The 24,537-nt window shown below is 38.3% G+C and overlaps 1 protein-coding gene across 4 annotated transcripts; it reads left to right on the forward strand.

Moving 5' to 3' along the window:
• The first annotated feature begins 5,878 nt into the window (after positions 1 to 5,878).
• Positions 5,879 to 23,814, forward strand: EMP2 (epithelial membrane protein 2). 4 transcript variants are annotated; one of them, XM_085303302.1, is made up of 6 exons: positions 5,879 to 5,979; positions 10,134 to 10,311; positions 16,063 to 16,174; positions 19,034 to 19,127; positions 20,611 to 20,757; positions 21,330 to 23,814. In XM_085303302.1, exons 3-6 carry the CDS (start codon positions 16,097 to 16,099, stop codon positions 21,512 to 21,514), a joined length of 504 nt encoding a protein of 167 aa, XP_085159428.1. In that variant the 5' UTR covers positions 5,879 to 5,979; positions 10,134 to 10,311; positions 16,063 to 16,096; the 3' UTR covers positions 21,515 to 23,814. The 4 variants fall into 4 exon arrangements, with proteins under 4 accessions (XP_085159428.1, XP_085159454.1, XP_085159436.1 ...); XM_085303328.1 differs by lacking the exon at positions 10,134 to 10,311; XM_085303310.1 differs by lacking the exons at positions 5,879 to 5,979; positions 10,134 to 10,311 and adding an exon at positions 10,993 to 11,078.
• The last annotated feature ends 723 nt before the right edge of the window (positions 23,815 to 24,537 follow it).

A 24,537-nucleotide genomic window follows, 5' to 3' on the forward strand; every position in this document is an offset into this window, starting at 1 on the left:
TTTCAGCCTCCACAGCACTTAAAAAAAATTTTTTTTGGCGTGATTTGAGGGGAGTTTGACTATGCCGCAATAGCATTCGGTCGGTTTTTGGCGGTTGACCACCCTCTAGCGGGAGGAGAGTATATTTCTCTATAATTCAGTGCAGATTTTSGTTTATAGAGTTTTTTTCCGGTGTTAGATGTTTTCCCTCTTGAATCGGGCCGCAGTTCTGAAGAGCCGCGCTGCCTGTTTGAGCGGCCCTGTGCTTTTTCCAGAGGCAGCGTCYCAGCTGCGCGGGCTTTCTGGCAGATAGCAGAGCGGCAGCCCTCGGTAACGTGCGTTGCTCACAGCCCGAGGGGTTTGGGCTGTTAGCTCCTTGTTTGGACATCTTTGGGAGGAGTACGGCACAGCTGCCCTTTCCTTGGCTGCCTTACCCTGGGCTTGCTCCCTACTCGCAGCACGCTGCTACCGAGGGATCTGCAGTTTGGCCTCTCTGTTAATTTCTTGGCAGAAACAACTTGTTCACACGGTGCAGGGATGTCTCTTTGTCAACACTGGTGGCAGCTATGTAAAGGAACAGTCGTTATTACAGCTGAGCATCGTAGAAGCATCTTATGACCCAGTACGGGGAGTGAGGAAACCCACAGCTGTAAAATAAGCACCTGATTTTCCTAAAGAGTTCTGCAGGAGCTTTAGAAATAAACAGCTGTGGCTGGCTAGTCTCTATTTAAAATAAATTAAAAAAAAAGCAGTACTTTCACTTTACTTGCTTTGAGACTCAGTCTATATGGTGCTGGTATGTTAGCTATTTAAAATAAGCCCTCTTGTCTACCTGAGCAAACTTTTTTTGGGGGGGGGAGGAGGGGGGATGTCAAATAAAATACTTTGTCATGAGTGTTATGTCCGGACCTGCTCTCCAACTTTGATTTTGAAGGTTTGGCTGCCCAGGTAGGGTAAACTTGTTGAAGAAAAGAACTGTAAAACTGGATTGCAGGACTGAGGTGGCAGGAGGCTGCAGAGACAGACAAGCAGTAATCTGTGTGAACAGCGGGGCAATGGGCATGAGCTTCAGTGAGGGAAGAATTGAGTTGCAGTTTACTGGCGAGTTCAGCTGCTTTTTAGTAATAGAGTGTGTGACAAATTAAATGCCATGTAAGGACTGCACTGGTGTTTAGTACTAGTGGTGAAATCGAAGTGGAACTAGAAACAAAGGTACATGAGAAGCTTGTAAGTTCTGCAGAAGCTGGTACAAGTTTCTTAGAGTAAGGTGTAAAGACTTGACCTGTCACCACAAAAGGTACTGGAACAGAGAACCCTTGCTATCCTGTGCATCACGTTGTAAACTTGCAGAACATAGTTGGAGAACAGACTGTTGGGGTACCTAAAGGAAGAATCATCCTCTGTGCTGAGCAAGGATGTCAGCTGTGTGCCAGGCTGGACTTGTTTTGGAGAAACCAAGAATTATTCCGCTAACTGGCTAACCATCAACATTAACTTAAGGTGAAATACAGGAATGCCATGAATAGTTTTACAAGATGATCAATTTCTTGTTGATTTACTCCTAGCATGTGGGAAGGAAAACAATCTGTTGATATCATTTAAAACAAAACACCAACCTAATATTGGTAGACAAGATGCTGCTGGTGTTGTATTCTTTATTTGTGCTTTCTGGAAAGACTTCTGCTGTAAGTGTCTAAAGAGTGTTGATTGTGCTGCAGGTCTGCCAGTGAGGAAAACAGCATATTCTGTTTGCTTACACAGAACAAAGGTGTTTAAAACATTACTGACAAAGGAAGTTGTTCAACAGACAGAGCAAGTCAAGACTGAAGGCCACTTAAAAACCCATGTGGGTGAAGACTTCTGTCTCAGTTCTTAGGTGCCTTAGTTACTGTTTCTGGTCAACACTGCTTAACATCTCTACTTTCATCTTACAGTCATTCTCCATCAGTGTACCCTTTACCCTGCTGATTGATTAGAATCTGTTGCTTTGCAGTTGCCTCACATCTCTTCCATTTTCATGCTTTCTACTTTGTTTTGTATATCTCAAGGTTATTTTTCATCTCAGGTTGAAGTTTATAGAATGATCAGGAGAATGTTGCACTGATGAGTCCCATATCTATATTTAGAGGACCAAGACCTTCCTCCACTTCTGCTAAGCTTGTTAGTAACGGCCTGTCTCCTTTAATGCTGTTTCCATATCCATTAAAAAAAAACAAGATGAAAGCACAAGGAGACCCTTCCTTTTTCACCTTGGTGATTTGTGTGTGTTTTGGTTTTCTACTTACACTTTATGTTCCATTTATATCTTGAATGTCATGTTCAACTCCCCCTAAATTAGTACCAAAATGCATTTAATTAAAGAGATAAGATCTTGTCTCTTGAGGGCAAGATCTGCAAAAGATGTACTTTCCAGGTCCCACTGCCATATTTCTTCTGGAAGAAGACCTAACAGAATAGGAGGCTGTTATATAGGGAAACAATAAGAAAGAGTTTTATTCTAATGTACCAAACACTTTATGTATAAAATTCATGCAGGCCAAAATTGAAAGCAGAAAAAGAATGCACAGCTTTTATTGAAAGCACTCTGGTCTCAGCAGGAAAGTAGGGGGAACAAGCTGTAGCAGTAAAATTCCRTTCATGGAGCTGTTTGACATTTATTTGAGATGTTTGTCTTTTTGATGCTTACAGCACACTGGCGATCTTTGTGGTGGGATCTCAGTAGTCACTACTTTTGTTGAAGACTAACGTTCTAGAGGGAGGATAATTTTGTAAAATCTCATTATGTCAGTTGATGCTCATGACTTCTTCAGAAAGGTAGGTATATTGATCTTTAGAAAATAGATCTTACTGGGTGGGATTTCAGGCAATGGCCTGAATTCATTCATCAAAGGAATTATTATGTCTTCAGTGAATAGGGAAAATGTAATTATGCATCTTTATTCTGCCTATGGAGTTTCATGGGCTGGTTTAATGACGGTACGTGCATGCCAGGTGAAGCCTCATAATTTAGGTGTGACCTTAAAATACAACCCTCTGGCAGTATAGACATGTTCACAGGAGTCTATAGGTGGGGCAGAAAGTGGACTGACTCGAGCACCCCTTGGAGATAGCTATAGGATATATATTTATGGTTTACTTCTCTGATTCTTAGATACTACGCTGTGTCTGGAAGTGCAGAGGCCCCAGACGGCAAAGGTAGGCAGTATGAACCCTCCATCAGGTGTCTAACACAAGTGTTTAGTGTCCTGAAAGATATAAATCTACATCCATCTTCCAGGCAGAAAATGACCCTCCAAAGTCCCTAGACACCCACATTATGATGCAGGTACTAGTGAAGATCTCTGCAGTCAGTTTACGGTCTTGTTGGGTTCTAAGGTTGCCAGTTCTCAATCCTCAGAAAAAACAAACCAGCAACTTAATTTACACACAGAAACAAACTGAAGTCTAGAGGCTCCAGGAAATTCACACAGAACTGARGAGAGCCAGTTGAGCCTGCCTGTTTGTCACATGCCAGCATGTTTGCAGTGTCTTTACTTGTAGCACATCTGCTGAGGACTCTCCAATAGGCCTAGCTGGTGTGTTTTCAACAGAATTGGGCACTGTTAGCAATAAGATATGACTTGCAGTGAACCAAGCACTATTAGCACAGCCAGTCTGATCAGGGTGAAACTGTACAATAGACCAGAGTTGACGCAGGTAGTAGGAGGAGGTGAAGAGGGTTCTACTTCCATGTAGCAGCCAGAGCTTAGAAGAGCAATGCAACTTGTGTGCTCAGCTGTACAGTGAAAAAATAGTGAAAGAAAGAGGGGTAGCTGATTAGAAGTCTTTCTGAACTGATAAAGTTCACATGACAACCGTTGGAAGTTTTACTTCCAATTGCATCAATTACAAATCCAAATGTAAAAATGACTTTGTGAAGATAGCTTATTTAACTGGGTGGTAAATCGTATGCTACRGTATTGATGTGAAAGAAGACACTAGTAGCAGTGGAAGAGTTTGCTCTTTTCATTTTGTAGCCAACTCTTACACAGTCAATGGAGATACATTTTCACACTATTGATGCATGGTGTGTATTTCTCAATACAGAACTAGTCTGCTCATAGCCAAAGCAAAACAAGCAGTTTGAACATTTTACAACAGTGAATATAACACATTTAATTGCTGGCAATTTCCATAGAACATCTGCCAAAGTTAAAACAGTATCGGCTTTCATTTCTACTGAATTAAATGCATTGCTTTCAATCTGGAAAGACAGACCTTTTCTGCCTTTGTTTGTTGGTTAATTAGGTGGAACAACATAAATCACTTTAGCTGTTCTGTTGTATCTGGAATAATCATTTGAATAAACAGGCTGTAACTAGTAGGGCTCAATTTTTAAGAAACACATAGAACTATATTAATATCTAGAATTAATGCTGCAGGTGTGTTTTTTTGCTTTTTATTGAATCAGACTGGGGACACATTTAAGCTGTCAACCTGCTGAAAAGGTCTAGCATTATACTTGATCTGTCCCTCCCTGCCCTAACAAGGTGTTGAACGGGGACAACCCTGACACCAAAATGTGTCCACACAATGATTGAGCAAGGGTGAGGCCAGGCCACACCTCAGTTCAGTTATTTGCTTCACAAGCAGGTTCCTAAGCTATTCAAGCTATGAGAACCTCTTATTAGTACACCCCCATATCATAGCCCTAGCTTCATTAAATGTCTGTCTAATAATGTCTGGGCCGGGGAGCCAGGATTATGCCAGCAGGCTGCAAAGAGCTATACAGTGCTGGAAGGGAATGGTGGCCTGAGATCACCTGCAGAAAAGGGCAAGGTGCTGCTTGTCCTTTGTAGCTTTACCACACACCTGAGAAACAAATTCTTCCTTAAAGCTGATTGTGTGTCATCTATCCCGTGATCACTTCTTGCATTACTGTGTTGTACAGATCAAAAGTCAGCTTTGCTCCCAGTGTTACCTGAAGTCTGTGAAAGATAGGAAAGAATTCAGCGGAGTCCCAAGGGCATGTGGATCCTGCAAAAAAATCTTGCAAAACATAAAACGAATTGTTGGAATAACCTTCACAGGAGTAAAGAACTGGAAGGACCTGTGGGTAATCAGGTCTGCTCTGCTGTTAGCACAACCACTGTATCAGATAATCCATTTTTGGATTGGTAGCTCTTTTTTGCCTACTGTGCTGATTGTAAGGTTGTTCCAGAACCTGACAGCTCTAAAGGTTAGGAACTTTCTTCTAATTTCCAACATAAAGATATTCATAACTGATTTGTAGTCATTTATTCTGGTCTTTAGGTTAAATAGTTCTTTCTACTTACGTGCGTTTACCCTGATCTGTATACAGCAAGTATATCCCCAGTCTGTCTTCCTTTTTGGAAATGAACCAGTCAGAACGAAAAGTACTTGTGTTTAGCCTAGCAAAACAAACTTTTAGTTCTTTTAGATCAGCTTGATTGTTAAGAAGTTTTAATGTATATTAYAATTTTGTCTATAGTGAAGTAGTATCTGCTGTACAACTTAAAACCAAACTGGCTGAATGGAAAGGATGTCCGTCCTGAATATCTGAAATGAAGTGTGTGTGTTTCAGTTTCTAAGCATACAATTAAGCTCTATCCATACACACACTTCTAGTTGCAAATGTTTTGTAAAATGTTTTGCAGATGACTGAAAATTAAAAGAATATATTTGTGTTTTGTGAGAAACCAAAAACTGCAGCGCACAAGCTGTTTCTTCTTTCAATTTACTACTGGCTTTTCTCAAACAGTATGTGCCTTCTGAGAACTAGTGTCTTGAACTGATTGCTGCCATTGGTTATCTTCCATTAAAGACCAGTTTCTGTTAGCATTTTTTCCAAGGGCACATGACTCCTTTTTATGCTTCTTTTTTTAAAAAAAGGAAAAAAAGTAGGTGGATGAGTATGTCCTGGAGTCTCCAAGCAACAACCATGATGAGAGCTAGAGATGAAGGCTGAGGAATCATTGTAGCTGCTTGTCTTAGAAATGGGTGAGCCATCTAGCTTACACTAGTGTGGGTTCTCTTGGGATTTAGAAGCAGACATAGAACAGATTAAATCTGAGAGTATAATTACCTGGAGTAAAAGTGCAGTAACAAGATGTCTTTAAGGGAAGAGAGTTTATGAAAAATTTCTTTCAGAGGGAGATGGTTTGTGCTTTTGAAAGAGGACAAACGTTGTCTTTCTGCTGAACATGCAAAAGCCTCCAAAAGAGAGCTCACTTTGAAAAGATGAAGGCTCAGTGAGGACTGCTGATGGGCGTGTGGAATTGCATGTCTATTGGAGTAGGTAACTAGCTTCTGTAACTRTGCAACCTTGTACCTACTAAATTGTCATTGAAGTGCATGGTGGCTGTTATACTTCTGAGTTTTTGCTGGAGTATTTGAATATATTTATCTCGAATCTTTTAAGCTGGAGACTGTTTTTTAGAATGTTCAGGTAAGACCTGGCTAGCCCCTTTTCCCCTAGGTGCTGTTTCCCACCCAAGGCAGGGCATTGTCTTGATGCTTTCCCATAGGCCTGAGCTGTTTTCTTTTTCTCACTCTACCCACAAAGGCTCAGTGGCACAGTGACTTCCCTCTGCCCTGCATGAAGTAGGGCCATAGTGAAAGGAGTGGTAGGGCAAGTCTAAACCCAGTCTGAACTTGTTCAGAAATAAATGACGGACAGAGTTACAGAAGTGGCAGTAATGTTGGATCTGTAGCTTCATCCCAAATGCCATCAAAACTTCCATAAAAACATTTTTAAGATGGTAGGAACGTCAGCTTCTTTGGACCTCAGTACTCAAAGCCAGAAGCTAGCCATTTTCTCTCTGTCTCTGTCTCTGTCTCTGTCTCTGTCTCTGTCTCTGTCTCTGTCTCTGTCTCTGTCTCTGTCTCTGTCTCTGTCTCTGTCTCTGTCTCTTTTTTTTTAATTTATGTTTTTAAGTGGATTGTATGGCATTCGAGGGTTTTACTTTCCCAGACTTTGGAGTACTAGCTTATTAACACCATTCTAGTGTGAGGACAGGATGAGCATGAAGCTGAGAAGCTCCAGGGAAAAACTGCCAGACATCACTGTAGGCACTGTCTTTTCTATGTTTGCCAGCTAAGCAGGGTTTCTGAACATGAGCTGAGATTTAGGCTTTGTGGAATAGATTTACAGAGCGCTGAAAGGGTGTTTCAGTATCCCCTCATATTTGGTTGATTAGGCCAAGAACATGGGATTATTCATTGTAGATTCACTGTTCCTCAGGCAGTACCAATAGGAGGAGCAAACATCCAGCCATCATTATAACAAAAGACTTTATTAAGCTATAGATATGTTCTTATAGTCATCTACAGGTACACAAAAAGCAGACCTCAGGGTTTTGGTTGCAAGGCAAGATTTCCTGAAAGAAGGTGGACATAAACTAGATCATACCATGCCTTGCTAGTTTGTATCCAAACACACTAGCTGGTGTGTTTCACTGTCAAAATATAACAAGCTAAGTGCTTTAATTGTACTAGAGATTGCTGAGTCCTAACTCAGTGTGTTGCCAGAGCACCGTAAAAGTCTGGATGATCAGAATGATCTTAATTTCATTTTTGACCATTGAATTAAAGTATAAAAGTTGCAGTTCAAGTAGAACTGTAGGAAACATTATGAATTATTTTTTCTTTAGTTTTTTTTATTTTTATTTTTTTTGCTTGCATACAGTACTTGTATATAGAGAACATTGTTTCACCTCCTTCTGATTTCCTTGCTTTGCAATGAAGGATTTTGAAATGTAGCTGGAAGTATGAATGAGAAGATGTCTTCCTTCCACATAAAATAGCACAGAAAGCTGCAGGCTTGAGTGTGTTTCAGCTGCCAGCTTGCTGGGGGCTTACCACTACTCGTAAGCAAAAAGAACTGATGGTGTCCGTTGCTTCTAAGGCCTGACCCTATGCTTTGCCCTCTCCATCCAAGTCCAGCATCAAGCTGAGGGCCTGAAATTTTGTTCCTTGAAGAGCATACATTGGACTGCATACTTAGCTTTGTACCAGGAAAAATGGAATGGGAACCCCTCTGCTGCCTAGTTTGCTACTGTTATTTCGAACTTCCCTTCCAGGTTCCCATTCAAAACTGTAGAGGTCTACCAAGAACCAGCAGCACTTCTTACAGGTTTGTTAGCTGGCTAAAGAGACATACTATTTGTTTATTCATTTGTAGCCCTTGTTTATCTGAGCACAAAAAGTAAGTCAGAATTTGAATCTGACCCCTCAGCATGACGAATAGATCTGTCAGTGTTGTTGGAGACCTTCAGGTCCTTCATACACTTTGAGACCAAAGGATTCTTCAAGTCCGTTCTTCTCCTAGGGAGCAAGGCTATATATGTACATTACATCTGTTAAGCTCTTTAGGTCCATGCATAGAAAATCCATAAAAATATGCATTTACAATCTTCAGGTTTAAACAGTTCACTTTTGCCTAGTTTTACGCTATATTAAATTCACTGAGAACAGAGAATAACTCAGCACAACTACAGAGACTGCCACATTTGTTGGTAGATATGTATTTTTAACTGCCAAATTACACTTTCATAATGAGACATTAGTAAAAGAGAACTCATTTTCTATGTAGTTTGTGTACCTACAAACTCTAATGCATCAGAGAACTATTAATATGCTTTTCAGGGACTACTGGCAGCAAAGTCTTTACATCCAGTTAATAAATCTATATGCAATGCTAGTTTCAGAATTAGCTCTCATATTCTAGGCAGTGTTTAAAGGCTAAGCTCATTCCTTAAAATAAGGCTCCCAAGTCATCACATAAAATAGTATTAGTGTACTTTAGTGTTTTTTTTTTTTTTTTTWAMYTKSMRKKRWKRWWMMRGKKRRKWRRARGRAAAAAAAACATTAGAATGTGTTTATACTTTTCCATACTTCTCCCTGCATGGCAGGAGTCATGTCCTGTAGCTGACTTGGGAAGGATACAAATGTGTCACAGCTTAAAGAGCCCTGGAAAATGCCCACACCAACCGAGGGGGTGTGCAGAAATGCTGAGGACAGTGTCAGAGGGGTGCTGTGTCAGGCCCCTCTGTCAGGCCAGCCTGACAGAGCTCAGTCGTGTGCTAGTTGCCTTGGTTAATTCTGCAGCAACAAACACAACAGACAGATGATCCAATTGAAATTACTCAAAGGAGGGATTAATGTACAGATACCACAGACTGTGAATAAGGCCAGCGCAACATAAATGCGGTCATGCGCACTAGCGTTTTGCACACCATTAAAGGTTGAAAATAGAAGTGTAACTGGTATTAGAAGAATTAACATGAATCAGATGATATGAATGGTGTGAAGCGCTCTAGGCATCTCAAGGAGGTTTTGAGTTAGTATCACTTAATGAAAGAACAGCTGGCAAGGTGCCACTAAAACTGATATATGCAGTTGACAAGCAGATGCTGAGTAGTGGAGGGTGAGGAAGGATGACTGCAAGAATCTAATGTAGCCTGCTGCATAACAAAGAAACTGCCCAAAGTGCTAGTCAGCAGATAATCAAGCACGAAACACATACTATGATGCCCAGTTTTATATGCTAGTCAACTTAAGGGAATATTGAAAAGTGTAGAAAGAAAGCATAAGAATTCAGGTATTATCTGCCTCGTTTTAAGGAATGCCACTCAGTAAATTATATCCTGTAATATTGGTATTCCCAGTTGTTGAATTAACTTGGGAAGAAGGGGTAATGAAACTGAAGTGAGCTGTTTCAACTGGCATAATTATTCAAGTGGTTTTAAATTTCTTGCACTTCTTGTTCTTTACGTTGTTTGGTTAGGCATTAGATTGTTGAAATACTCAAAACTTTTGCTAGTTTGGGAAAAACTGCTGTCTGAACTTATTTCACTTTCCTGTTTCTGAGAATCATTCAAGAAGAAAAACAACCCTTCATATCTGATTAAAAAAAATAGTAGTTTAACAGTATCACCCTGTTCCTTGTGAACTAGGGAATCTTATCCAAGTTTAGGAAYAATGGCACAGGCAAAACATGAGTTTGCTCTATGCTATGTCATAAGACACCATGAGATGTGGCACAAGAACTCTAAGTGAAGTGATTATCCTGTAAATACAAACATCTTATGATGTATCACAAGATGACAGACTTCACATGCCGCCAGTATACAAGCTTTTTCTTCTAATTTCAGTTATATAGTCTTAATTACAGCACTGAGGGGCAAAAGAATTGATAATTAAAAAGGCTTGCTTTGATACAGTTTTGCACCAGTGATCTCAAGGAAGTTCAGTTGAATCAAATCCTTACTGGTGGCCCGGAGACCTGCTGTTCTAGCTGCAATGAAAAATCCTGCGTGCAGAAAGCTGCAGGTATGCCAACTCGTTTAGCAGGATCCTCTCCCCCTTCTTTTGGGTGTGTCTTTACAGCACCCTTGGTGTGGGTGACTAGCAGCCTGCGTACCAACAGCCACACAGGCCTTGGTGTGTGCAAAGCAGAAGCTGTTTTGCCATATTTTCACTGTGTTTCCAGGACTATGTGCCAGGAGTGTTTGTATTGAGATTGGCTACGTACGTAGACCCAGACGGAGGTGATTTAAAAAAAAAAAAAAAAAAAAAAAAAGAGAGAGAGAGAGAAAGAATGGACTCTATCTTAGGAACTGAGGGCAGGACACAAAGTGGATAAATTCCAGCCTTCTTAGTGCAAGTGAGCGCAGCATGAACATACTGTACGGTGTATGTGCTTCTTCGATTGCAAGGATTAAGTATGTGCAAACATGAGAAACAAACTGACAGCAGAATTTAACCCTGTAGGAAGAAATGAAAGCATGGGTGCAGAGATCCCATCTGGACTGGAAAGTAGTGATAAACTTGTTAAGAACTGTCAAAGACAGTTCCTTTCTTGCTTGCTTGCTGTACTAAACAGCAGAAAGAATTCTAATAGTATTTTTTTTTTTTGTACTGCTGGGCATTGAAAAGGATTTTATCTTGCAGATTGTGTAAAAAGACACTTACCTCTGCATGTCTTGAAGATCATGGCAGAGGTTCTTCTTAGCCACATCTTGTAAAGCCYCTCAGGGTTTAATAACAAAAGTGCAAATTATTGCTGTCAATAGGCTCCRTTACTGAAAAGATTAAAGGTAAGTATAAATGAATGCTGTACTTATCCTCCCTATATAAAATAAGGTAGCTGTAAAGTATTACCCAGAAACAACTCTCTTGTATTATTTGGAAAAATGTTAATATAACTGGCCTTCTGTTTTCAATGTTTTATGTAAGTGTTCTGCAACTTAACAACATTTGCAGGAAATCTTATTACTGCAGCATATGTGGATGTGTTCATTAGGATACTAATAGCTTATTATGTCTGAATTCAGAGGGAGCAGGCACTTTTACCTCAGTTGCATCTTTGCAGTTGTCTTACAACGTATTTTCTAAAGTGGTATTAAATGCCGATGCTTGCAAATGAAGAATTCATTTTGAGCTCCAGTGTCATTCCTACTTCAAACCCATATCTTTTTTAAATGTGATATGTGATAAAATAAGTCAAATTTTATTAGTGATATCCTTTTTTCTCTTAGCTTTGTTGGAGGTTGGTACAGAGAGGTTTCTGAAATAGCTGCAGAATCAGTGGAGGACAGAAGGACTTCTGGAGGTCGCTAGTCCCGTGCCCTGCTCAAGCAGGGAGTTAGTTCWGGATGCCCTGGGCCTTGCTTCAGTCAGTTTTGAAAATGTCTAAGAATGGAGATTCCACAGTCTCTTGGGCCACGGTTCAATGCTTAACCATGCTCACTGGATGTAGTGAAAACATTTTTCACAATTGGAACATCCCGTGCTGTAACTTGTGACTGTTGCTTCTATGGTGTTTTTTCTTTTTTTCTTTTTTTCTTTTTTCTTTCTTTCTTTTCTTTTTTTTTTTTTTTTTTTTTTTTGCATGTATAAACTACTAAAAGAATTCATACTAGTTTGGGGAAAGATGAACAGTATCTGTTGCATCACTGCAGTCTCCATCCGTGCCTAATGGAAGTATACTTAAACATGAATACTTTGACTGGAGAGCATAGTGTGTATTGCTTCAAATGATAGAATATGAAATATGACTTTATTCAGGAAGCTTTTTTGATCAGTACAAATATACTTACCTATAATGAAGAGATTAAAACAAAAGAGTTGAGCAATCCTTGTGAATGTTTTCATTCCAGGGTGGATTAGCACTGATAAGTAGAGCAGTACTTCCAAATCTGCAATACAGCAAACTAAATAAATAATAAAAACCACTTGTCACACATTCATACCTAAGTTTTATTTGAAAAGTCTGATCATTTCTGTGCATCTTCTTAGGACAATTGTTTGTAGATTCTTGTTTATTTGCAATAATACACACTGTTAGAGTGCCAAATGTATGTGATTTGAAAATATATTTTTTTGTTCTTATTAGCAAACACCTTTAAGCAATATTTTCTTATGGCTACACAAATTAAATGTATCTTAATTAATCCTTTAATTAAAGATTAATTTCTGTTTTTTCTATAGAGCGGAATTAATTCAGCCAAGTAAACAGGAGTGCTACTTTATTTGTTCTTGCAGGTGCCCTCCATTTTGAAAGAGCAAGGCAGTGCATGCCATTTGGCAGTGTAATCGATGTCTGCTCTTGGTTTGGCAAGCTTTGACAGGGAGTGAAGCTGTTGCTAAAAGAACTGCAAACAGTTGTGAACCCGAAGAGAAGTCTTGAGGAGCAGTTAATGAGTGACAAAACAAAGAGGACTACAGTTAGTATGCAAAATAGGATGCTATCAAAGTGTTTGGTTAGTAATAAATAATTAAAATACTAAGTATTCTAAGTGTTAATGCAGACATTGTTCTCAGAAATTCTCAGTGTGAAAATCTAATCGTGTCCTTTCCCTGCTCATAGAGAGAGGAAGGGAGCTGTCTGATGCAAGAAAAGGTACACAGGTAGGCTGCTTATGGAAGAACTGGGAAGCAAGAGCTCCTTGCTCAAGGGCTGGAAGGAGCCTGACTCCCCAGAATGAGGTTTTAAATCCCAGCCCTGCCTGGAGTAAAGGAGGACTGTTTGCTAACAGCCCCCAGAGAGACGAAGTCCTTCCTGCCATTAGAGGGATGCAGATTCTGTAGGAGCTTCTGTGCTATCGCTGGCTGCATTTCAAAAGAGAACTGCTTTCTGTGCCCAGTTATACAGAGTTTAGCTGGGAAGCTCTCCCCTCCTTAACTCCTTGCAGCGTCTGTGACGAACAAGAGCCTCCTCCTCAGTCTCCAAGGAGAGAGAAAGTTGCTAAGAACGACTGAAGTCCACAGATCTTTTTGTGCCCTTCTGGGATCCCTGCCATGCTCAAGCAGGACGGATTGGGCAACAAGATGTTGTTGTCTTTTTCCTGGTGTGGATTGCTTGGAACTGGGCTGTCCCCTGGCTTTCCCCAGTGCGTTCAGTACCGGTGTGTGTGGAAGTGCCGTAGCACTGTGCAGGGCAGCGCTGGGAGCTTGTGAAAGTAGCTGTTGCCAACAAATCAGGGGAAGTGTCTAAAACTGTCTGTTCCTAAGGTTTGCCAGCGGAGAGGCATCAAACTTTTCCTAGCAGCCTTCACTGTGGTGGGTGGCTTAGTAGCAATACCACCTGCAACTGATTTTTACATGCATTTTATTTTCTCACAGCCTTACATCATTTCTCTTGGAATAAAGGCTCAGTAACTGAGACTGTAGAAAATTAATTGTATTAAGACTTCAATCATTTTTCATTACATCAGAATGAAAACTTTCATTTAAACTTGACTTTATTTGGGTAAGATATATAATGTCGTCTTCTCATCACCCATACATGTTTATCTGTTCTTTTTGAAGCTCTTTTGCTTATGCCGCCAAGGCAGTAAAACAAAAATATTCACTTGACTGAAGATTAAATAGATTTTTCTGGGCTGGCAAATCTTGGTTTTTGCAAGATTGGTTTTGATAAGGTTACTTTTTTTTTTTTTTGTCTGTCTTACTCTATGATGCCTCATTTAATAGGACGAAATCGTACTGTTAGCCTTAAAATAATACTGAGTACAGTTTGGTTCTCTCTCCTTGTATGGCAGATGAGTGTTGCATTATTGTCTGCTTAGATACCATCTCTGCAACAGATGAAACTCAGGAAAGAAAACTAACCACTAGACAAGAGGGTACTGTGTGAAGACTGGTACATTTTACAGCGAAAATATTTTCATGTGGCATTATACAAAACCACAAAATATCTTTTCCTTCTTCCTTCCTTTCATTCAAGAAAGGCTCACTCGACAGCCATGAATGACATTTATAGAAACAGAACATGGCTGCAAGGTGCAGGATCTTGAGTCATTTGGCAGTATCGACTCTTTGGAGGAAACTACTGCTTCTGTTTGTTGTGGCTAAAAAGGCAAAGTTTAACGTTGTGTTTATTCCTTCCCAATTTCTCAGAGTGGATGCTTTCCTTTTTTCAGGATTTGGACTTACTTTTCCCATACAATCACTCCAAATAGATACAGAAAAAGGTTTTTCAGATTAATTCTTATTTTCTCTAAAGCACTTTAATGTTGTTTGTTTGCCTCTGTCCTTGTTATGATGCTGCACTGCAGTGAAATGCAGTACTCCAGTGTAGGCATAAGGGATTAGTCTGGAACTTCTCATCTCTATTCAGTATGTTTATATGCTGTCTGTTACCTTTTTGTTGAAGTTTTGCAGAGTAGTTGTGTTTTGGAATGATGAGAATGCCAGTGGTGCCACTATTCTCTTTAAAAATGCTGTCAAAGTGATCCTTTTATTTAGCTGAATTCTCCATCTGCATTACTTAACAGTATGTGTAGTTAATCAATTTAGCACACAACAGTAGCAAAGAGGTTAGACATGGAAAAAAAAATCATGCAAGTCTTAAAAACATATAATTACCTCTTCATCCAGATACTTGCTCTGTTACACGAATATGATCATTTGACATAAGAGAAAATTTTTAAAGTTAAGGAAGTGGAGAAACCATTACTGTACTGGTGATTGATAATACACAGATAATACTACAGAATGGTACACATTTAATGCAAAGAAAATATCAGTCCTTATAGAATATAGCATATGTTACTTGGCAAGTATTTTTATACAAGAAAAAGATGATTATAATGAGTGTACCAAGCAATTGCACATTTCAATACATTATTAATAGGAGTTTCCCCTAAAGTGTTTGTTATCTGCCTATAGATTCCCTGGGGATTCCAGTTCAAATCCTAATTAAGTTTGTGAGTCTGCATCCAGCAACTTTCTTTCTCCATAAGAATTTTTTCGTATGAGACATGAAATGATATTGATTGGGCTAGATAAGGTAAGAAGATAATATCTGGACTAGAAGGAGTATTGTGTGACTGAAAATGACTGACTAGAGCGTGACACAACTGACTCATTTATTCAACCCTAATTGTCAGAGCAACATAGTAAAGAAAACGATAGCCTTAAGTTATTTAGTAAAGGTTAAAGCTTTTGAGCTTTATTTTCTGTACGGACAAACTATATGAAAGCTAAGATATGTCATAGCTGTTCCTAAATCTAGGAGGTAGCTCTTGATATGCTTAATTTCATTCTACCAGCATCCTTTCCTTTGAAATTTGCATTTCTTCCCACTTCGAAAGCATGGTTGAAACAAGACTTCCCCAAATCCGGGAGCAAATGAGGTTGTGATTTGAAAACCAGTTCTCTGAACGTCAGCAGGCAAGTATGTTTGATGWTCTTGCCGGAGAAGCTCACAAGAGAAACTTCTTCGTGTGTAACACTGCAGCCACCCAAATAGCGTATTACGAAGTGCACCTCTTGGCTTCACTTTTGAGATTCCTTTTAATGCCAATGGTACTAGCTACTTACCGTACAAAACAAAAAGCTGTTATGCTGATGTATAGTCTGACTCAAATGTGATCTTTTATCTCTGGAAAAAGAATGAGTCTCTGAAGTCAGACCTGTACAAAGTACACCCAACAGTACCAAATCTGACAAGCCCCTTGCTGTGGAATACGCTGAGGATGACCTTGCTACCTCCTGGCCACGAGAAGACAGCGTTATGACAGATTGCTCAGTTAACAGGTTTTAAAGACTGATCATACATGCTCTTATTTTTAACAGATTTGTCTCAGATTAAAACCTCCTCACGTCAAGGATGCTGATTCTTCTGGCTTTCATTATTGTGTTTCATATAACCTCAGCAGCACTGCTGTTCATCTCAACTATTGACAATGTAAGTTTGAGTTCTCCTGTTTGTCTGTAAGGCAAGCTTTGTCAGAAGCTTTATACAAACTTTTCTTACTGAGTTTCAGATGATTTTCTAGATACATTTTGAACCTTAGAAATCTTACTAGTTTTTTATCAGAACAAACATTATGTTTTGAATAYGCAGTGTATAAAAGACTTCAGGACTAGGCAATTTTTTTCTTATATAACACTTAAAATCATGCAATTAAAAATAGAGCTGGCAACTTTGCTTGAAGCCAACCTAAAATGGACCAGTGAGCTTACATGGACTATGTTGTATCATTTTCTGTACTCATAATACCTTTATCAGAGCTCCCATTTCCCACAAGGCCACGCAAAATTGAGCTGTTCTAAAGTGTAAATAAAATCGTTATTTGCACTTAGTTGTGTTTATAATTTGATCCCTTTAGTAATGCCTCTCTAGTTGCCTTAAACTTGCTTACTGATAGCATTTAATATTGTTAGCTGTACTTACGCTTTTTTATACCCCCCCCCCAAAAAAAAAAGAAAAAAGAAAAAAATCCCCAACCAAACAAACTAAAAAACTCCCTACCCGAAACATTCATGTTGCTTCTTTAGCTGGATGAGACAATACCAGTAAATGCCATGCTTGTATTTGGCATTGTGTATAAGTCCATGTTATGCAGCTAATCTTCTTCCCTGTGCGATGCAGAACCAGTGAGTGTATTTACAAATGCTACTGTGCTTGGAGGGTGGAGCTATGGCTCTTGGTTCAGCTAGATCTGAGGAAAAAAGGGAAAAAACTCTTGCCTTTTTATGTTACATGTATGAAGTCAAATAGCTCATGATTTATGCATAGTGATTATTTCAGCCAAAGTGTTTTCCTTAGAAGTGACTATTCAAGATGCTTAATTAAATTATGAAAGGGACAAGAAGAATTTAACTACTTCCATTTACTTGAAGTAATTTCACTACAAACTTCTAGAATCATGTTGCTTTTCAGATGAAATTCTTTCTGGTCACAAAGAAAAGGTGTCTTCCAATGTTAATGTCTAGCTCTTCATAATCTTCATCTTTCTAAAACTGCCTGCTTATCCTGAGAATATTTTTAACTGCTCATTAGAGTCTGTCTTTCTCTAAGAAAGTGTGTGCTCAGGCTTTTAGAATTAAAAAAAAAATCTGTACTGGAAATACTTCACTATATTCAGTGAAGCTGGTTCAAATCCTATACTCTTTTCCAAGACTGTGCTTTAAGTGAAAGGATATATTACCCAAAGCTCTTTATTGCAAAATTGTATGAGCTCAGATGTTATCTTTCAGTCAGCTGGTTGATTTGTTGCATTGAATTAGGTCATTAATTGAGCACTAAAAGCAGGTTGTTTTAACCTGTTCCTTTTGAATATTTAGAGAGTTAGGATAGTGTAAGAGCGAATTATTCCAAGATCAGACCTTCTACATACAAATAGAATTGTAGAAATAACCAAATGTGCACTCTGTGTCATCACTTACATTTAAACATTTAAACTTTTTAACCACCTTCTGTTAGATTTTGTGGTGTTTAGAGGTTTATATAGTCATGAGTATCATGCTGAAAGAATTATACAGCATACAAAGTTGAAAAAATGTATTGAACTTGGACTGCAAAATCCAAATGAATAGCTTAGTTTATTCTGGAAAGTAATGATTTTTCTTAAACATGATATTCCAGTGTTGTTATGACACATACTCCTAATGTCATAATACATTAAATTTTTTTTATTGCTATACTGTTGGAAAAGCTGCACAGTGATCTGTAAGGTTTCTCAAATATCTTTTCCAGTAGCAGATACTATCAGAATTCATATTTAAAAGTTGTATTTTTCCAACTTGAGTCAGAACAAAGGCCTGGGTAGCTATTGTAGCTGGAATGGATTTCCTGAGGAAATACCACTTGTGTGGAGTTCTTGCAGCATTTGCAGGGTTGATACCATAAAAATTTGTTCAGTTGTTATAATACTGTTCTGTGTTAAATATTAAAACATCAAAATAGCAGTAGTGGGATATTAATGAGCCAATAGCCACTTCCAGTCGGATGCCATAGAATATACATCCTGCTCTTACACACTGAAAGTACAGCTATGTTATAAAAGCTGAGATTGATTCATTTAATGTCAGGAACTAGGAAATTTATAGTCAAGGCTTCTGTTTCACAGGTACATTACTCTGCTATTTCCCAGAASTTAAAAAATGTTGTGCCTTTGAGAGTTGCATTTTCCAAATGGGGTCTGGATACTGCTGCTAAGAACAGCACGCTGGAATCGGCAACAGAACAAAGTAGATCTTGTGTACCTTATCTATTGAGTAATCCCTGCCARTTCTCTTTTTTACTTCACATAGGTCTAAAATGAAAATACCCTTTACTTCAAAACGTCTAGTAAATAAACACAAAGTTCAAGCTTTTATGAGTTCTCTTGTTTTAACTTATATCCAGATACCAACTGATGCAATATTCAGGTTCTTGTTCAGTAAATAAGTCAATAGCAGATGTACCAGGAAACAGTTAGAAATGCCTCTGCTCCCATCCCTCGGCCTATTAGTTCCCAAGTCCAGATCTTGAGCAGTGGCAATGGAAACTTCTAGTTCTGCGTTGGGAACACAAAGTGTTTTCTGGTCCCTGAAGCCTCTGGTTTCACACCCATTCCAAGACAGGGAAGAGTTTCCTCTTTGTTTTGCTCTTTTCCTTAAGGTTTAGCCTGTAAGAATTTCTTTTGAATCCATTAGATCTGAAAACTTGTTTGAAAAGTTAAGTAGCAAAAATGAACAGAAGCTTATTCCAGTTGACCTGTCTAACCAGCAGGGTTTTGTTTTATTTTTTCTGTAAGATTCTTTTACTTCTGTTTTGCAGGCCTGGTGGGTAGGAGATAATTTTTCTACAGATGTTTGGAGAACATGCATCACCAATACTACCACTTGTACAGCTATTACCGATCAATTCAATGGTGAGTGTCTCATAGTTCCTTTAGAAGGATATACTGTGAAATTGCAGCTAAATTTTGCAGGGGCAGTAGCATACTTGTTCAAAAAACTATATGCCTTAACTACTCAAGTCTTGTAAAACCTTTAATATTTGCTTTTCATTTTGAACAAGCAAACAGTTTTTGTAAGAGGAAAACAGGAAGAACAACCAAATGCACTTGAAAGCATAGTAGAAGAGAATAAAACAACCRGCAACACTTAGAAATTAAACCAGGTAAAAATAGTAAAGTCATTTGCAAGTGGCTCTAAAGTGATAGAATATGACTGTCATAATTTAACTTTCAAAGAGGAACCTAAAAATGTGTGTACCAATGGGAGGCAAAGGGGCAAAAGGAGGGCAGAATACAATCTAAAATTTTAACATAGGGAACACAACAACATACAGCACAGTCTAATCTCCTGCTTTATCAGAATAAAATAAAATAAAAATGTTTTCTTAACTGATACATTTATGATATGCTTTCAGACTTGGTGTATATATTAAAAGAGTAGATGATTTAAACAGCCATATTCAAACAATCATTACTTTTTAGGTACATGGAATTGGTTTAAATCATAGAAATCATAGAATGGTGAGGTTGGAAGGGACCTCTGGAGGTCATCTAGTCCAACCCTCAGCATAGCCCGTACGGGGATTGAACGCACAACCTTGGCATAAGCAGCACCACGCTCTAACCAGCTGAGCTAAACCTGCCCCTAGGGCATATCTGTTACTGCAATTAGTAAGATGATCACATTTCACAAAGACATGTCAAAGCTAACTTGAATTTAACCTAGATTTGAGCTAGGTTTGATGTCTTTATTGTTATGTGTTCATGGAAATTGGGTATGTTAACTAGCTAGATTAAAAACAGCTCAGATATTTGTTTGCTGTTCACAGACCTACTGATGGCACCATAACCATCTCAGATGAGAGCAGCTAAAAAGAACATATTTAAGTACCTTAACTTGTCCATATCATTATAGCAAAGTTTTGCAAGATAGCTTCATGTAGTTTTTTTTTTTTAATTAGTTATTTTAGCTCCAGGTTAGAGAGTTAACTGACAGGAGAAAATCTGAACCYAATAGAAGTTTTATACTGAGTTTGGCAGTCATGTTCATTTACATCTTACTGGCTAGAGCTGTCTCCAAGTCATGTGAACAGCATGATTCTGCATTTGTAAGCCCTTTTAGACACCTGGCAGTTTAACTATGCTTTTAGTATGTAGATCGAAGCAGAGGGTGTGGTATGGGGGGGGGGAGGAGGGAAAGGCTTTAAAAAGTCCTTAAACCATTGGCTGAATTAATAAAAAGAAAGCAGGGAARAGCCATCCTAGGCAATGCACATACTGCAAACAGGTGTATCTGATGAATTTACAGAGCTTAGGCTGCTCTGCCTCTGTTCAGTGAAGGAGTAGGTAAAGGGATGAATTGCATTTTTAATCAAGGCTGCTTTTATTTTTGCAGATTATCAATCAGTTCAGGCTGTTCAGGCTACCATGATTCTGTCTACTATTTTCTGTTGTGTGGCATTTCTGGTTTTCATTCTTCAACTCTTCCGACTAAAACAAGGAGAAAGATTTGTGTTAACTTCTATTATCCAGCTCCTGTCATGTGAGTGATTTGTTGACACTTGTTACATCAGTGATGCTTGCCTTAAAGTAGGAAAGGGAAGAGGAAAAAGTTTCAGTAACAACCAGCTGTATGAGAAAGTGGGAGGGCTCCAGAGGTCATAGCTTGTGCCCTGTATTCGCTTAAAAATTTTCTACTCTATACAAGTAAACACAGTTGAAACATAGATAACATTATTACTGCTCAGAAATAGTCATTTAAACTTTGAAGGGAGAGAATATTAGATTCTAAACTTCTTGAACAATTTTGTGATTGTCACAGGCAGGTACTTCCATAATTTTTATTAGTCTTTATTATCCAGATGCTTAGAATTATTGTTTTCATTGCAAATAACATGAACACACAGCAGCACTTTAAAATTTAATCCGTGCCCAAAAAACTGAAAAGCATGTCCTGAACTTCTCCCAGTTTAGTTTGGGTATGGAAAATGAGTTCTCTACAAAAAGAGATATTGGTGCAAGTGGCAGGAGCTGACAGAAGAGACAGTGAATAGTTGTTATGCATATTTAAGTTGTTTTAAGATGCTAAGTTCTACTATTTTCTTTCTCCTCCAGGTCTCTGTGTTATGATTGCAGCTTCCATTTATACAGATAGGCATGAAGAACTGCACAAGAGCAATGAATATAATATTGAAGTTTCTCAAGGCCAGTATGGCTATTCCTTCATCTTAGCCTGGATTGCATTTGCTTTTACTCTGATCAGTGGTGTTATGTACCTAGTATTAAGGAAGCGGAAATAAATGTCAGCAGCTAATTGTTTGTCACTACAGTACAAAACCAAATTCCAATAATCATTTTGTATATAATCATTTACATGGTTTTGTAGTAAAGCTATTGTTTCTCTAAAAATGTACTGTGTTCTTGATATGAAACAGAACAAAACCTTGCAGGTCTATTGGAATGCTTGGCATCTACAGGTCAGGGATCTAAGCAATACAAAGACAAGTTGTTAGCTTTTACGTATTTGTAAAATTGGCCTTTACATATTTCATCATCATAAATGTTTTTCCCATAACTAGACATTAACAGTTTATTTCTGGCCTCTAGTAGCTTACAAATAAAGCCAGTGGTTATTAATTTGCAAGCAATATACTAACCATATTCTTGTCCCAGGTCTGCTCCTTTGGGATAGGATAAATATAGGGGGGAAAAAATGAAGCCCAGATCACAGTGTAAAAACAATTATAAAAGCCCAAAGCAGCACTGAGTGTATGTGTTTTAGCAGGGGACTAGCTTTCTGCTATTTGTAATGTGCAGTAAGTGCCATCAAGCTTCTTTAAAACTACTTGCTTCACAGAAGTAAACGATTCCTTTTTCACTCTAGAAGATGATTCTCCTCTTTCGTATTTAAATCAAATGTACAGAGCCCCTGGGAGAAGTTACCAAACACTGCACAGCTTGGGACTGGAGTAGCCTCAGCTAAGAGATACCCCATTCAATCCCTAATCCCTTCATTTTTGCATTGTGCAGTCTTTCTGAAGAAGAATAGTTACCTTGCCTACACCTGCAAAATTTTAAGCAAGTCAGAGATTCAGCAATACCAAATTTAGTTTTTTTTATGGCCAAATAACGCAGCATATCTACTACACCAGAATGTTGATGTAGTAACTTTGTTTAACGTATCATTTCCAGAAAGCATTCCTTGAATCTGCCCATTAGGAATTGGCCTTTAAAAACTTAATTATAAATTCCCTTGTAGATTTTACTTGTACCAAGTACTTCTACTAAATAAATTGGGGTGTAATAACTATGTTTGATTTCCATAATGGTTTTCAAAACAAAATGACATGGTGACTTTTATTTTTAAATTATTTAATGAGGCTAAATTTGTACTGTAATACCAAGCTTAAATGCTCAGCAGTATAACATTAGCTTTGACTGATGGTGATTTAGGAGTCTGGAGACCAGTGTGGAGAATGAATGAAGTGACTTTTTCTGGTTAGTCACAGCTTTGTTTAAATGGAGACAGGACTTTGTAGAAGCACCGACCATGTGTCTATTTCAGTACACTCACTACAGCTGGACCCATGACAGGCAATAAAAAAAGGTTTTGAATGAGCTTTTACACTTAATGCAAAACAAATACATTATTACAAAATACTGTAGTTCTATTGAAATTGATGCTGCAGTATGTATCAGCTAATGGTTTGACCCATTCATCTTCAGATAATTCATACCTGATCTCTTACAAAGTAGAAGTTTGGGCAACTAACTGTGTAAGAATTGTTTCCAGCATAAATAATACTGTTCACCTGAACAACAGTATTCCCTGAATAGCCTAACATGCTGTCACATGCAAGATTTGATTTTTGCAAGCAAATAAAGCCTACCAGGAAATGATAACTAATTATACAAATAAGACAACAAATTAAAAAAAAAAATCAGCCTGAGCAAAGTGCTTTTTTGCTTCAGCATGATGCCAGTATTTTTTCAGGCTTCTTCCCTCTTAGTGGGAACTCTCTAAATTTCAAATAAACAGCCCACTTCTCTAAAGTAGTGTTCCTACAGTTTGCTAAATACACTCAAAACCTGAATTTTGTTAGCAAGCAGAATTTGTTTTGAACAAACAGATGCAGGCCTAAGGCTGAAAGTAGACAGACTATAAGCTAGGTATTTGCAAGTTTTATTCAAACATCAAATAGGGAAGTTTTAAAGCAAATATTTGGATTTAAAATACTACTTTATATCTAAAAGACAGTTGTATGAAATTATAAGCCAAGCTGTTGTGCTGTTGTTTTGAAGAGAAGCTCTTTCAGGTTCTTGCTTTGGTCATTTATAGAGCATTATTTAAAATGAAGATGTATATATACATGTGCACATCTTGCTTCCACTGTAAAAGCGCTGTCCCAATTAAAAGTGAAAAGCATACACATACTCCACATTGTACAAACAGCAACGTATACGTGATGCCACATAAAACAGAGGAGATGTGAATGTTCTGTATACCAAGAAAACAAATGCCAAAAAAGTTTGAAGTAGAGCCTTAACAGACAAAGATGTTTTAGGATATTCTTTCTACCTAATAAACCTTTAAAATATACCGTTTTCTATGCTTTATATATATTCTGCAACTGTACACGAAAATAAAGTTAAAACAAAAATACCAAGCTCAGTATGTTTAGCAGTCTTACCTTGTCTTTAAGCTTGGGATATATTTACACAATGTTGGATGAGACACAGTTGAGTGTACGTGTGAACAGGAAAAATTAAATTCTTCCTGCCCATATTAAAAACACAAGCTGGTTATTTTTGCCCTCTAATAAAGGCCTTGCAGGTAAGCCAAGACAACATCTAAGAGCATGGTCCCCCAAGAATAGCTATTGAGTGATGTAAAAGATCCACAGACATGTGCTAAGTAGATTATTGGTAAGGTCTCTTCTATTTTGCAGGAACAGCTGTGTATTTTAAGAGATCGAGTGCACTGATTTCAGAAGCCTGACCATGTGAGAACTAATGTTTGACACAGACCAGTGACTTCTGCATATGCTTCTGTCCAAGCTTCAGGTTTGCACTGAGATGACAACAGTACAGATACTCATCTGTATGATGAGTGTGTGTCCAGATCAAAGACTGGATTGATCCAGACCAAAAACAAACCTCCCCCACTCCCCAGAAACAGTCTCCCAAACGCAATAAAACTTCTGCCTTCTAATCATAGGAACAAAGGGGAGAAGCCTAAACCACTGGAATACTCGATAGCAGCTGTTAATCTAGATGGTATTTTTTTCCTCCACAAATATTTTCAGATTCTTTATAAACTGTA

This window comes from Rhea americana, unplaced genomic scaffold (genome assembly GCF_003343005.1).
Source record: "Rhea americana isolate MKP2758 unplaced genomic scaffold, rheAme1 scaffold_10, whole genome shotgun sequence".
NCBI classification, from domain to species: domain Eukaryota; kingdom Metazoa; phylum Chordata; class Aves; order Rheiformes; family Rheidae; genus Rhea; species Rhea americana.

Coding starts and splice junctions, on each gene's coding strand:
- EMP2 (XM_085303302.1), top strand. CDS start 16,097: ATGCTGATTCTTCTGGCTTTCATTATTGTGTTTCATATAACCTCAGCA. Junction 16,175..19,033: donor TCATCTCAACTATTGACAAT/GTAAGTTTGAGT, acceptor TCTGTTTTGCAG/GCCTGGTGGGTAGGAGATAA. Junction 20,758..21,329: donor TATTATCCAGCTCCTGTCAT/GTGAGTGATTTG, acceptor TTTCTCCTCCAG/GTCTCTGTGTTATGATTGCA.